We start from the raw sequence: 15656 nt of genomic DNA on the forward strand, positions 1-15656 counted from the left end.
AGCCTAGTGTTAATCATTGGCAGGAAGCTCTTTTCTAAATGGTGTTTGAGATCCATGTTCCTTCCCTCTTATGGCTCTGATACCTTTACTATGTGAATTCTAAAGTTCTATGTCAATGGAAGGGAAAACGGCTTGGAGAATTTCAGGGGCAAAAATTTTAAGGACAAAAGTAGCTGTATAATATATCACTTCTGCTCACATTCCATTGACTGCAATCCAGTCCTATGGCCACACCTAACTGTAAAGGAAGTTGGAAAATACAGTTTGTCTGAATGATCAGAAGAAAGAGGTAACCATTTGGTGAACAATGATCAATCTCTGCCACATTCCTCTTCTCTGATCACCAAATATCCACGTCATTCTTCTTTCCACATATATTATACATTCACCACTTACCAAGCGTTCCAACCCAAATTACTATCTAGAAATTGCATCAAGTTCGAAGTCCAGTATCTCCAAGTCATGTACATGCACACACATGCGAACACCCACACCCACATGTATCCACTTCCATCTCTAATGGACTGTTGAAGAAGGACAGAATAACTGCAGTATCATCTCCCACTCATAAAAGGAAAGAATAGGAGACACATTGTAGTTATTGAAGATTAGCAATTCTTAAATTCTTCTGAGCAGGCCCTGTGAAGAACTTTGTCCTAGCATAGAGGGGAAATTCGTTGACACTGATTCTACTGTCTTGGAGGAACTCCAAATTAAGAAGTGTAAAGTGAATTTATGAACCCAGCGATTATTGCTTCAGAGTTCACCCTACTACCTACTATATTATAGCTCCTCTCAATATCTATAGACATTACCAACTTTAAAAGTTGTTGAAAACTTTTATTTTCTAAACAGCTAAATTTAAAATGTAACTTAAGAAAAGACTTATATATCAATTATGACATTAAATAGAAAAACTTAAGTTCTAGAAGAATGAATAACTCAGACCTTTCCAATATCTGAGAAAAAGAGAGTTACCTGAAATACTAAAGATTTGAGTTGCAATTAACTTATTAACTACAAAATAACTTAGAATTTCTCTCTTAGAAATAGTACATAAATTCTAAGTTATTTTGTAGTTAGTAAGTTAGTTGCAACAATAGTTCAGTAATATGGTAACTTTAAAAAAATTGTGTCAAAGGAGCAAAAATCAATAACATTCAAATATGACTCAGTGGAGTATTAAAGTTGAATATTTTCTGACCATGATAAAAACTAGGAGCTCCTGATAATTTCCTCCTCTTCCTGGGAACATAGTTATGCTATACTTCCCCAGCCTCTTTGAAGTAAGACATGGCCTTTTGTCTAAGCTCTAGCCCAGAGGATATGAAGAGAAGTGACACGTGCCACTTCTAAACTGATCCATAAAGTGCTCTCGTGTGCAATTCCACTTTTGCTAGTTTGATGCTGTTGAGAGCACAGTGTTAAAGATGGCAGAGCCAACAAGGATGGAAAGAGCAAAAATCTGTGAATCACTACTCAGAGATCTGCCTGCTGATCAGAAATTTTCATTTTGTACTTTATATGAATAAAAAGAAATTAATATCCTGATTAGGTCATATATTTTTGAGTGTAGCATCTAGAATTACCTAATGATAAATTAACTGCCATTAACTATCGCCAGAAGTAGAGTACTAACAAGCAGCTGAAAATATGTGGCAGTTCTTAGCGGCAGGGTGGCAGACAGAAGAAATAGGTATCTCAAGCTTGAGGAAACCTGGAGATCTATCTTACACCACAGCAAAACATTTAGTAAAACTGGAACCTGTGACAATATATAAGGCAACCACGCACTCAGTCAGCCTGAATTTCTACAATAGGTGGTTGAATGTCTACCACTGTAGCCAGTGTTAGTTTGTAGTATCTGCTGGTAGCAAATGAGCCCAGACCAGAACTGTCTTTCTAAAATAAGTGAAAAAATAAAAAAAAAAAAAAGTAGAGAAGTTTCAGATATCACAGAACTTAGGAGACTGAAAAAGAAGACTTTTTCTTGACTACAATTAATTTGAAGTAAGACTTAAAAAGGATTTCACAACAAAGGTCCAGTAAAACTTCTTAAACAACATATCTGATGTGTCAAAGATTGTTAGAGTGTGGCCTCCTTGTCGCAGATCCCCCATGCAGCAGTGTTAGGAGGTGGGGCCTAATGAGAGGTGATTAGGCTGTGAAGGTGGAATGAATAAAGAATTAATGCCATTATCGAGGAGTACATTAGTTATTGAAAGAGTGGGTTCATTATAAAAGGGGGTGTTCGGCCCCCTTTTCTCTCTCTCTCACCCTCTCTCACCCACAGCCAAAAGGCCTTCATCAAATTTTGGCACCTTGATCTTCAACTTTCCAGCCTTCAGAATGGGGAGGAAATAAACTTCTGTTCTTTATAAATTACCCAGTCTCTAGCTTTTTGAGGAAACTCCATACTGTTCTTCATAGTGGCTGTACTAATTTGCATTCCCACCAATAGTGTGCGAGCATTCTGTTTACATTCTCGCTAGCATTCATCATTGCCTGTCTGTAGGATAAAAGCTATTTTAACTGGGGTGAAATGATATCTCATTGTGGCTTTGCTTTGCATTTCTCTGATGATTAGTGATATTGAGCATTTTGTTGTATATCTGGTTGCTATTTGTATTCCTTCTTTTGAGAACTGTGTATTTATATCTTTTGCCTATTGTTGAATTGGATTATTTGATTTTTTTCCTATTGAGTTGTTTGAGATACTTATATATTCTGATTATTAATCTCTTGTCTGATGGATAGTTTGCAAATATTTTCTCTCATTTTGTGGGTTGTGTCTTCACTTCGTCGATTGTTTCCTTTGCTGTGCTGAAGCTTCTTAGCTTAATATGATCCCATTTGTCCATTTTTACTTTGGTTACCTGTGCTTTTAAGGCATTACTCAAGAAATGTTTGTCCAGACTAATGTCCTGAGTGTTTCACCAGTGATCCACCAATCTCACAACCGGGTATATATCCAAAAGAAAGGAAATCAATATGTCTAAGTGATATCTGCACTCCCATTTTTATTGCAATACTATTCATAATAGCTAACATGTGGTATCAACCTAAGTTTCGATCAATGGATGAATGGATAAAGAAAATATGGTACATATACACAATGGAATATTATTGAACCATAAAAAAGGATGAAATCCTGTCATTTATAACGACATGGATAGAACTGGAGAACATTATGTTAAGGGAAATAAGCTGGGCAGAGAAAGACAGATATCACATGTTCTCACTCATATGTGGCAGCTAAAATAAATGAAGTCATGGAGACAGAGAGTAGCATGATGACTGCCAGAGACAGGGAAGGGTAGTGGGGAGGAGGGGATAAAGAGGAAATGGCTAAAGGGTACAAAAATACAGTTAGATAGAATTTACTAGATTTTGTAGTCAGTAGCAAAATAGAGTGACTATAGTTAAAAACAATTTATTATGTATTTTAAAATAACTAAAATAGCAGAATTGGAATGTTCCTAACACAAAGAAATGATAAATGCTTGAGGAGATAGATATCCCAGTTACCCTGATTTGATCATTACACACTATATGTCTGTATCAAAACACTACATGTACCCCATAAATATGTACAACTATTATATTTCCAAAATAATTAAAAATAATAAAAATTTACCCAGTCTTGGGTATTTTGTTATAGCACACAAAACAGACTAAGACATTTAGTATGCACACATATGCGTAGTGTTTTATTTGATACTTCATGGAGTTACTGGGTCCCTGAGTCCCATTTATAAGATAAATAAAACTCTATTTTATATCACATTGCTAGCCACATTTTACAGGTTGATATTTAGCTGACAGCACCAGTAGAATAATACTAATGTTTATAACCAACTTCTATTCTAATTGGTTCATGTCTATGACATATCACTTATTAAATATTTAAAAGTCCACCCCTGACTAAACAGTGGTGTTTTTCTTAAAAAAAAATTAACATTAAATATTGCAATGCCATATAAAATGTTTGATTAGCATCAATCAGCCCTGAGATTATGTATGCAAACTACTTATCACAGTGCCTCATATCAGAAAAAATCTCAGTAAATGCAATTTCTTCTTTGTCTTTGCCCTCACTCTTTTATCATTATATGCAATCCATGTAATATATATTGCATATGTAATTAATATTACATAATATTCCAGTGACTATATTTCTAGCAACAAAAAAAAAGTCCATTCACCATTGTCTCCACTAGGTGAGAATATAGTGAGAAGGCAGCCATCTGCAAGAGAGCCCTAACCAGGAACAGAATCAGCTGGCACTCTCATGCCAAAAAAATAGCCATTAAGACCCCATTGTCTGGGGGAAAATATTTGCAAACCATATATTCAATATAAGGAGTCAATATCCAAAATGTATAAAGAACTCATACAACTCAATAACAACAAACCCAAATAACCCGATTAAAAAATGGGCAAAGAATCTCAATAGACATTTTTCCAAAGAAGATACACAAATGGCCTATGGGTATATGAAAATGTAGTCAACATAGCTAATCATCAGAGAAATGCAAGTCAAAACCACAATGAGATATCCCCTCACATCCGTTAGGATGGTTATTATCAAAAAGACGAGACTGCAAGTGTTGGCAAGGATGTGGAGAAAAGTGAACCTGTACACTGTTGGTGGTAATGTAAATTAGCATAGCCATTATGGATGTTCCTCAAAAGATCAAAAGTAGAACTACCATATGACCCAGCAATGCCACTACTGGGTATATATCTAAAGGTAATGAAATCAGCATCTTGAAGAGATACCTGTACCCTCATGTTCATTGCAGCATTGTTCTCAACAGCCAAGATATGCAAACAACTTACATGTTCATCGATGTGCGAATGAATAAAGAAATTATTATATACACACAATCAATGGAACATTACTCAGCCTTAAAACAGAAGGAAATCCATTTGTGAAAATGTGGATGAACTTGGAGGACAAGTGAAATAAACCAGATACAGAAAAACAAAAATGCATGGTATCACTTATCTCTGGAATCTAGAATAGTCAAACTGAGAGAAACAGAGAGTAGAATGGTGGTTGCCAAGGACTTATTTTCTAAGCTAAATCTAATTAAAATACTAAAATTAATCCTACTTTAAGCCAGCATTTTCCAGGGCATATTCCAAAGACTATATATTCATTGAGATATTAATAGGTGTTATATTGAAAACCAAGTAGAGGATGAAGTATGGGAGAGAATGTCATTCTTTGATAATTGATTTTTTGTTAACTATAGAACTTCTTCACCTTTGGACCATTTAGAACCCCCCCAAAATAATCTTGTTGGACTTATAGTTCAGGAAAGACATTTTAGGAAAACCTGCCTTAAGCCACTCATTCCTTGATTTGTTCTTTCAACAAAAATGATCAAGTGCCTTTCACGTTCCATGATCTTACTGCTTTATCACTCGATCCATATTGCCATCCTACTGCTGTCCAAGACTTAGTTATTATCATTCTTTCCACTTCTGGATCCACCAAAGGAGCTCTTTATGGTAGATTTCTAGCTACATGTTAATGATTCTTTAACATGAAAGGCTCATTATCTAAACACGTTATATTTGTGTGCAGGCAATACCAGCCAGCCATTCATATCTAATCCACTCTGTTATTTGCCTCACTAATAACTGTTTCCATTTTAACTCACTACCCTCAAGCGATGCCCCAAACTTTGCTTTTTCTGGCCAGTTAATCTCAGGCTGCTCAAGGTATCGCAACCATGTGTTTAATTTTTCTGCTTTCTATATTTCCAGTTTTGTTGTCTACAAATGTTTAAAATGATTACCATTGGTTTCCTTATGCTTTTACTAAAATCAAAGTACCATAGGACTGGAAGAAGCAGGGGTGTGTGTTTAACATCTGGAACTTCAGCCGATTTTCTCAAAGAGAGACTAATCCTTCTTAGTAGCCAGACTTAGAGCAGAGCCCTCACTCTTCCTTCCTCCACCTCACCTTTTGTAAATTCCTAAGATGCAGAGGGCCAGCTGGTTAATCTTAAACCTGGAAAATACCTGGAAAGAACGTTTAATCTCTTCCTTTTCTTTGAGTGGAAAGTTCTGCAGATAGATGAGAAACTGTAAAATTTAACCATTTCAATATTTATCAGTCATCACTGTTAGAAACTTCCTCCACATAACTAGCTTTCGTCTCTCACCGGAGGCCTAGAGACATTTCTTAATCATTCTTTTGACTAGAGGACTTATGGGAGGGCTTTGACTGGATGGATTAGTGAGCAAAGTAACTGGACTATAATTTGCTGGCCATTGCTAACCAGGGTCACTCTGGTTCAACGTAGGTGCATCTAATGGTTTTATTTGATGATAGAAGCACATGCGAAGTATTTTTGTTCATATTCATTCTTTTTAAGAGGAAGAATTATTTTGTTACATCTTTGATCTTGAGATCATTAGTCAGATTTTAAAACATACTATTTCATGCAAGGTCCTTTGTGGAATAAACCAAATTGTTAATTCAGCCTCTGCACAGAAACACCTTAAAATTCAGTTGGGGAGACAACATCCATAGACTTAAGATTGTAACTATCATCACCAAACAAAGATAGCATAAGTAAATAAGTAGTATAGGAAAAAGGTGACCAATATGTGTTAGCAAGGTCTGTGAGAAATGTACAAAGTTTAATTTTTAAATGTAAAAATATGTTTCTATAAGTTTGCCATATTTCACATCTTCATTTAAGAGAGATACTGAGCTGATACCTAATTTATATTTTGTGGCCCTAAAAGCATTCTTTTGTAAATATATTATCTAATATAGCTAATTGTAAATATGTAAGTTAGGGAAAGAATAAAACAAAATTCTTATTAAAAATAAAAGGAAGACACTAAAATAAATTGACTTCTATTGGTTTGTCCAGAATGTTTGTAGAAAAAAAGAATACTGAGTCAAACATAGTAATTTCAGGGGTGTTAAGAAAAACGTGAGGGCAGGTGTGGTGGCACACACCTATAACCCCAGTACTTTGGGAGGCCAGAATGGGAGGATTACTTGAGGCCAGGAGTTTGAGAACAGCCTGGGCAACATAGTGAGACCCTGTCTCTATTTAAAAAAAAAAGACAAAGAAAAAAGGAAAAATTTGAACAAACAGATAAGCAATGTTCAAAAGCAAATTCTACCAGCATTAAACCTTTCAAAATAAATTACTCATGCTTTCTATCTTCATGTAAGGATTCATTGTATTTATGTTTTATTTCTTTTTGAAATGACATACAATGAAAGTCCTGGACTTTCTTTAAGTTCAAAATAGAATAAAGATTCTATCTACGAAAGCAAAGAAGTGCCTCAGTTGAAAAATCTTTCCTTTTGGACATGCTCCTTGGTGGACCATTCTATTTTATATTGACTAATAACTGTGTTTATATGATAAAACTTTTGTGGTTAGGCAAAATAATGTCGAGATTAAATAGTGCTATTGTGAACTTAAAACTAATGAGAGTCCATAAAACAGGTGCATATTTGAGATTTAACATTTTAATTAAATGGTAAATCATAAATCGTCATGAATTCATTTTTAATCATTTATGTATTTTTCACCAGCAAATAAGTTCATTAAGGAATTTGAACAATTTGGGATGACCTATTCAGAGACCCATTTTTATTTTTTTTTATTTTTATTTTTTTTTGAGACAGAGTGTCACTTTGTTGCCCTGGATAGAGTGAGTGCTGTGGCGTCAGCCTAGCTCACAGCAACCTCAAACTCCTGGGCTCAAGCAATCCTACTGCCTCAGCCTCCCGAGTAGCTGGGACTACAGGCATGCGCCACCATGCCCGGCTAATTTTTTCTATATATATTTTAGTTGGCCAGATAATTTCTTTCTATTTTTAGTAGAGACGGGGTCTCACTCTTGCTCATGCTGGTCTCGAACTCCTGACCTCAAGCGATCCACCCGCCTCGGCCTCCCAGAGTGCTAGGATTACAGGCGTGAGCCACCGCGCCCGGCCAGAGACCCATTTTTAATATAATTTTATGACACAAAATATGTTTGTTTTACAGGTTCTTCAGCAATACAATCCCCTCATATGGTCGTATATGCTACCTTTACACCTCTCTATTTGTTTGAAAACAAGATCTTTGCATTAGAGAAGATGGTAAGCAGTCAAGTCCAGGAAATACAATGTGTAATTTATGTTAATTGTGCATGAGTGTGTGTGTGTGTGTGTGTGTGTGTGTGTGTGTGTGTGTTGTAGAAGGTACACCAGAATTTCATTAAAATTCTATCCCTGGATTTCATTTCCCTTGTATTTAAAACTAAGTACTTGACCTAAAGGATCTGACATATCCAAAATTATCTTAGATTACTGCAATAGTTCTATCTAATTATTAAAAAAGAAAAAATATATAGTCACATTTAATTTTTGTAGGTCCTTATATTAAATATAAAAGGAAAGATATAAAATTTATATTTTTTCAGTGAAACTCATGGAAATAATTTCTAGATAATAATTAATGACCTTCCCATAAATTGGCCACACATATATTCTTAACATAAGATTATTTAAATGAATTCACCCTCAGGCTGGAGATCCACTGCTGTGATCTTTCTTGTATCATAAAATAATATAAAATAAATCATTATTGATTTTTGTATTATAAATTTAACAAACTATAGAAAATTTAGAAAATGTAGTCAGTTAAAATATTCATAGTATAAGTGGCTGGTCATAGGCAATATTAACATTTTGGCTATATCTTTTGATTTTTCTTCTCTGTGTTCATTCTGTGTTTGTATGTGTGTACTTTTTTTACAGAGTGAAATCATACTTTATGTTCCATTTGGAAACCAGCTCTTCACTTAACAATATATTATTAACATTTTTTCATGGTGTTAAGTTTTAGTCGATATATGTTTAATAGTTGCATAGTATTTATGCACTTTCATAATTTTTTAAGCTATCTTGTGTTCTTGGACAGAAAAACAACTTTTCTCCTTCCCTTATAATGGTAAAGTTCATCAAATTACTAAGCAACATATTTAGACAAATTCCCTATCCATTTGGTGCTTTCTGGATCCTAACCCTGTTTGGAGACATTCGGTATCTAGCACTTTATTGCTAGGATTTCAGGTTCTGACATCACCACATTAAAGTATAAGACTAGATGATGCAGGGATATAATTACATATAAATGTTCATTTGGTTAATTAGAAAAAGCTGAGTTTTAAAACTTCAATAGAAATTAGCTTGAAATGTAAATATTCCAATTGAATGATTGTTAGACTTTACTATGTGCATTACATTTGTCTCTTAGATTATGCCCGGGGGGCATAATGTTATCATTTGTCCTCTTCTCTATTTTCCTTTCTTTCTTCTCCCTTTTCTTAAGATAGAAATCATTCCTTCCTGGAAAAATCTACCAAATAGGAGTAATCACACTATAAAGAGGATAGGATGTAATGTACCATCATGAATATAGAGATTATGACAGTTTCACTAATTTTAATCCAAAATTAAATAATATTAGCCATGAATAAGTAGAAGTAACAGTAATTTAGACTGGATCTTAAAATCAGGAACATTCAACAATCCAAGTGTGTATCTAAAGCATCTTCCAAATTGAGCCTCTTGTTGAGATTAGGGCTGGCCTTCTCATCTCTGATTTTTTTTTTTTTTAACCTCTTTACATGCCACTGGCCTAGACGCTGTCTCAGCTATCCCAGAGAGTAAAGACTAACTCACAGGGCTGCTAAAGAACACCAGGCATGCTTTGTGGAGTGCCGTGGCCTCGTGTCTTAGCAGTACTCACACTCCTTTTAAAACCGCAAAATGAAAGCATAGGATGAATGCATTATAAAAAGAAACCTATACAAGATAATCCACTTGAGCTTTTGGTGTTGCTACTGAGAAGCTAAGATTTCAACACAAAGTTAGTTTTGAATTTAAAAGGCTAATTAAAGACTAAAACTTCACATCTGTTTATTCATTGGTTAATTTGACAGATGTTTATTAATTATGTAATGTATGCTAAACAATGTGGTATGTTCTGTGGATATGCAAGCAAATAGACTAAAGTGTGTTCAAAGCAAAGGGAATCTTATGTTGGAAAGTCTGGAGATGAAGGAGATCCCACTGGGGTCAGGGAACTGCTAGAGATTGAACTGATTATAAGGACAGAAGTCTTAGAGGCATCTTGGTGTATGGGTGAAAGTCAGGACATAAAGATTGTTATAAATCCTTCCTTTGGAGGTTGAAAATGGTTTCAGGTGCCCAGAGGTTCTGGAATTAATCCAATGTCTGGAACTGTAATTAAATGACCTCCAAGGCTATAATGAACTAACTGTAGTGTTATGATCTCCGTATCTCGCCTGCTGGTTTTTATAGGCTAGCAGTTCGTAAGAGTGAACTAGTTTCCCTGGTAAATATCAGAATATAATAGAGATATAATGTTTTAACAATAAACCGATAGGAAACAATTTCTGTCCTAACGAAATTTTGCTAAATGGAGTACACTGCTCAAAATTATTGCCCAAAGACAGATCAAAAGGTAAAATAAAGTCAATAACTTATATTTATTTAAAGAGGTGATGAAGAATACAATAAAATTAAGAACAAAACTTGGAAAGGAGCAAGATGTCATGAATTACCCTGTATTATTCAACATCCTCCTCCTCTTGGGTATTCTAAATGGATATAGTTTTATTTCGATGGGTGATCTGGGAATTTTAAAAAAGCCTCCACCACCTGCTTAACCCCCCACTCCTGTTTCTTTTAAAATGTTTGAAATGAGATGGAGTAAAAAGAATGAAAGGGTCTTAAGAAAGTAGACTTCTAATTTAAGTCTTATGCATGAATTATTCACCAGACACATATTGAGTGCTTATTCAATGATCCAGGCACTATTGTAAATCCCTCTCTGCCCCTAATTGTAACCCAAGAAACCTTGAAATCCTTTAACATAGTTTCTTAACATCAAACTGTAACTATTATTAATAGCATTACTTTACACAAATCAGAAATATAGTGCAGTATGTTGAAGATAAAATGAAGTATGAAGAATTATCTCATTTAAATTTCTCACGCTTGAATCAAGTTAGTACTTTGGCAGATTATTGAAACTATAAATAGGCACTAATACTGTACTTTGCTATTTGGACCAGTACTTTACATTTTCGAAGTGCTTTTTATTTTCTAACTCTTGACAGATCAAAAAAGAAAGTCTTTTTAGACTAAAAGGTTGGCTGCAATCATGAGAAATTCACATATGGAGACCAAAAATTATGACTAATAAAATGTCTAGAACTTATTCAACTTATAAATACTACTTTAAGTATGACTTCTATTTTGGATATTATTTAAATGTAACTTTTATAGTGGTGCACCTTTTTAAAAATACTATTCTGAGGCATTGTCTTACTAAATAACCTAAAATTCTCCCCTAACTTTCCATTGAAAGGATCACTTTCAAGTGTTGACTCCTGAAAACTTTTAAAACTTGGTAGGCTTAAACTTCTAGATAAAAGATCTAGATTTTAGATCATCTATGAAATAGTTTTTTAAAAAACATTCTAAGACATAATTCCAGAAGTTTCTGAAATTTTTTAGCAAATTGCTAAAATCTACAAGCGGGATAAGGAGAAAATAAGAGTTTCTTCTACTTCTTAATTAGGCCACTTTAAAAAAGTATTGACTCACTTTTCTCTATATTTTCAATATTTACAATACTTTCAAATGGCTTTGCATTAATGCACTGATTAACTCCTTCTTAAAATTATTTTCCTGGCTTTGGGAAGAACTCTCCTTTCTCGTGGGGACTTCTATTTTGTAGCGTAGGGAAGTGTAGATTGAGCTCTATAGAAGCAGAGTCATGAGAGCAAGGCAGGTTCAAGTTGAGGTAATAATTTGGAATAGACTGATAACTAGGTTTCTGGTTGTAATTTACAAAATTGTTTTGTAAATTTGTAATCTCAATTGTTGCTATTGCATAGAAATCAATGATGCAAAATGATTAGAAAGAAAAATAGTTATTCGTGAAACTGACTTTAATGCAGTTAATATTTTATTTTACTTTAAATGTTAAAGAAAGTTGTGAAAGTCAGAATTTGTCTATAGTGTATATTACTTTATCATTCACATACTTTTTTATTCCTTATGGCATATTTCAGCCATAAATCAGTAACTTAAGTTCTGCTTAAATGTTATTCTGAATTATTCCAAAGCAAACTGGCTCCAAGAGATCTGAACATTCAAATCTGAGAAGTATCTGCCTGGGAAAACTACTTGATTTGGCAGGACACAGGAAGCCTTTATTCCCTGAACTTCTATGAATGCCTCCATTGGTGTGATAATCACGGGGATTTCCTATGGAAGAACCCACTGTCAGTGATGAGGGCGTGAACTGGACAGAAGCCAACCCCTCAACCACCTCATTGACCTGAACGCACTTAAGACTGAATATTTTTGAACACTAGGTAGCAATTGCTAGTGATTAAAAAACAAACTTTACCTATTAAGCACTATAGTTAAAGCTTTAACCTATAAAAATAACGGCTGATTAATTTTGGAACAAAACTGATGAGCTAAGATTTTTTTGCCATCTCATAGACTCTTAAGCTTTTAGAACTGAAAAGTGTCTTCTAGTTATTAATCTCTTACTTTGTAAATAAAGAAACAGCACTCCAGAAAATTTGAAAGCTGGTGATAGTGCTTATATAGAGAAATATGGGTGGTGATTTTTTATTACCACTACATCAGTGTAGTGGTGATAGTATGTTTATATTGACTAAAATATTATTTTAAATGCAGGAGGCAATTGTAAGAATCCTTTTAAATCTACTTTCCATCTTTTAGGCAGATTCTGCTGAGAAACTTAGAGAATATGGGCTTTCACACATCTGTAGCCATCCTGTGCTGGTGACTAAAAGTAGGTCTTGTCCCCTGGTAGCACCACCAAAGCCACCTCCCATACCTCCCTGGAAACTCATTCGTCCAAAAAAAGAACAGGTTATAACAGATGAACCTCAAGGTATGTATCGTTACCTTCGAATCTTTCTAATTAATGTTTCTCTATATGAAAGTGTAATCATTTCATTTGTGTTGAAAAGATGTTTGTCAAGGTAAAGCACTCAATATTGCACCTGAAATCTACATTTAATTTTATGTCCAAATTGTATGTCTTTAAAGGATTCATTCTCCACATCTTAGAAGCTGAGTTCTGTTCATGTCTAAATTGGCCAGCTATATCAAAGTCATCCTTTGAGTGATGGCATTGTTACTACTAGTATGATAGAAAAGTAGTTTGCAGCAAATGATAAAGAAACTTAAGTAGCATACATGAAATCACTGGAGTGAATTTCTGATGTGAAAATCACTATAGAGTGTCCTGTAGAATATAATCTTTGAATTACGGATTTATATTTAAAACTCTTATAGGAATAGAACTTCTGCCCTGAACTGGCTCCTGTGTTAATTCTTCCCTGTAGCCCATTAGTGGAGTGACGATTGGCCTCAGAAATAAATAGTTTCCCATGGGCTCAGGGCAGGGAGGGGACTGTTCCCACCTTGTTCTTATTCTCCCAATTCAGTTATAAATTCTATTTATGTCTGATTCTTCATTCCTTCAATTTTTGTTCTCTATAAGTCTTCACATTCTCATTCCTTTTTTTGTGAGCACCAAGTTCAAGTGGAAGTGGGACCAAGATGGCAAGAGACCATACATGAAAAACCAAATTTAAAGCAGAAGCATTTAACATGAGGGGAGGAGATTAAAATAAGAATCATTAATAATTAGAAGAATAATACATAATTTGTGTATGTTTATTCAACATATATAGCTTTCCCTAGATAATTTAGCATTTGTAATTTTTAATGGAAGGTGATAAAGAAATTGGAGTGCTATGGATTATACATATGTATGTGTGTTATATATATATGTTCTCATTCCAAGAGGCTTAAATTATCTTTGTTCAAAATAGCCTTTTGATTATATTTCTTGTGTTCATTTATTTGCGTTTACATTTTCTCCCTTTATCTTTTCTAATACCTTTTCTAATTCTACTATTTCAGTAACAGTGTATCATGTTCTAGAGGTTATTGTATTAGGGGCTGCATACAGAGGTCTGTTACCTGAATGAACAATGAAGGCAAAGCCACAATGAACATATATAGTACCATTTACTGAAGGCATCTCTGCTAAGCTTATAAATGTGCTTTAAATGGTTGTTGCCATGAACCATGAAATGCGGCTTGTACCTCTGTTGGTGGTGGAAATGTCTCTGAATTGCTGTGGTTGTTGCTGCTACAGTGTTGCTAATCCTTCATTGCAAATCGCAGGAGATCTGTAATCTCTTTCAATAAAAAAACCTTATGTATCTTTGTACATTCCTATTTCACTCTGTTGAGATTTGCTGAGTAAATAGTTAATCTAATCAGTATTGTATTAAATGTTACATTCTGCATGCAATTCAGAAAGATTAAAAAAATGTACATCACATTTCCTAATTGTTATTTTTTAGATATAATAATAAAGAAGCCTGAACAGTTTCTTGAGATTTCAAGTCCATTTTTGAATTATATCCTAGCATAATACATAAATCTCAGGGGTACTCAGGATCCTAAAACTGCAGTAGCCACACAGATTGGAATATTTACCTGTTCCTTGCTTCCTACTTCCTGCCATAATTTATACATTTAAAAAATATAAATAACAACTGTTAACCATGTAATTTTCCTCAGATTTGCTTTCTGCCTACATTGACACAGCCAGTACAGCTGGTAGCAAAGATTTCTCTAGCACAACATATATTATCCTTGCCAGAAAGAAACAAAGATTAAAGAAATATCTGATATGGATGGAGAGGAAAAATGATCAATTCATTTTTTACTTAGGCCCAACTTCTTCTCCCCTTCCTGCTTAATTATTTCAATTATTTCCTTACATTCCTTGAGTTTCTGCAATGGGCTGTTGGTGCCAACAAAGTACATCTGCTCTTTGGGTTAGAAGAACTTCCCAGACTTCCTTCCTTCCTTCCTTCCTTTGTTCCTTCCTTCCTTCCTTCCTTCCTTCCTTCCTTCCTTCCTTCCTTCCTTCCTTCCTTCCTTCCTTCATTCCATCCATCCTTTATTGTCTTTCCTGAACCAAATATCAGCATCCATATAACAGTTGAAAGGAAAAAAAATCATTTATTTTTAAATGCTATATTTTAGTTAAAATGCATGGAGCCACTTAAAATACTTGTTCATTCAGAGCATCAAGGAATAGCTGAATGAAAGGAAGAGTAGTGAACATACAAGTAACTTCTGATTTTTGCTACTGATAGTTGTATAATTCTAGGTAAGTAAACATTCTTTTGTAAACTGGGGATGAAAATCTAACAATTGGCAGAATTCCATAATGGCAGTTTCCTACCTAGAGGCTCATCACATAAGTATCTTTCTTCTCTCCATTGGATTCAATATTTGAAGTGAAAATGAACAGAAAATGGGAAAGGAGATGATTTTAGAGGATAGTACAGAACAATCTGAGAAAATTTTTGTATACTCTGTCACAGCCTCACTTCTTTCCTAATAATCACCCCTAATTTCAGTGTTCACCATGGTGATGCACATGCTGTGCCCCTTATTCATTAAGAATTTCTTACTTCTAGACCACCTTCAGGATCTCTTAGGAATATCCACAAAT

General features: G+C 34.4%; 1 protein-coding gene across 7 annotated transcripts in view; it reads left to right on the top strand.

Annotated features, from left to right (window-relative positions):
• ADGB (androglobin) overlaps positions 1 to 15656 on the top strand; it is a 128642-nt gene that overhangs the window by 46057 nt on the left and 66929 nt on the right. For all 7 annotated transcript variants that reach the window (XM_045544534.1, XM_045544538.1, XM_045544539.1 and 4 more), the window contains 2 exons: positions 8037 to 8131; positions 12827 to 13001. In XM_045544534.1, coding sequence (XP_045400490.1) covers positions 8037 to 8131; positions 12827 to 13001 — 270 coding nt within the window. The remainder of the gene's footprint in view (positions 1 to 8036; positions 8132 to 12826; positions 13002 to 15656) is intronic.

The sequence above is a fragment of the Lemur catta genome, chromosome 2, assembly GCF_020740605.2.
Source record: "Lemur catta isolate mLemCat1 chromosome 2, mLemCat1.pri, whole genome shotgun sequence".
NCBI classification, from domain to species: Eukaryota; Metazoa; Chordata; class Mammalia; order Primates; family Lemuridae; genus Lemur; species Lemur catta.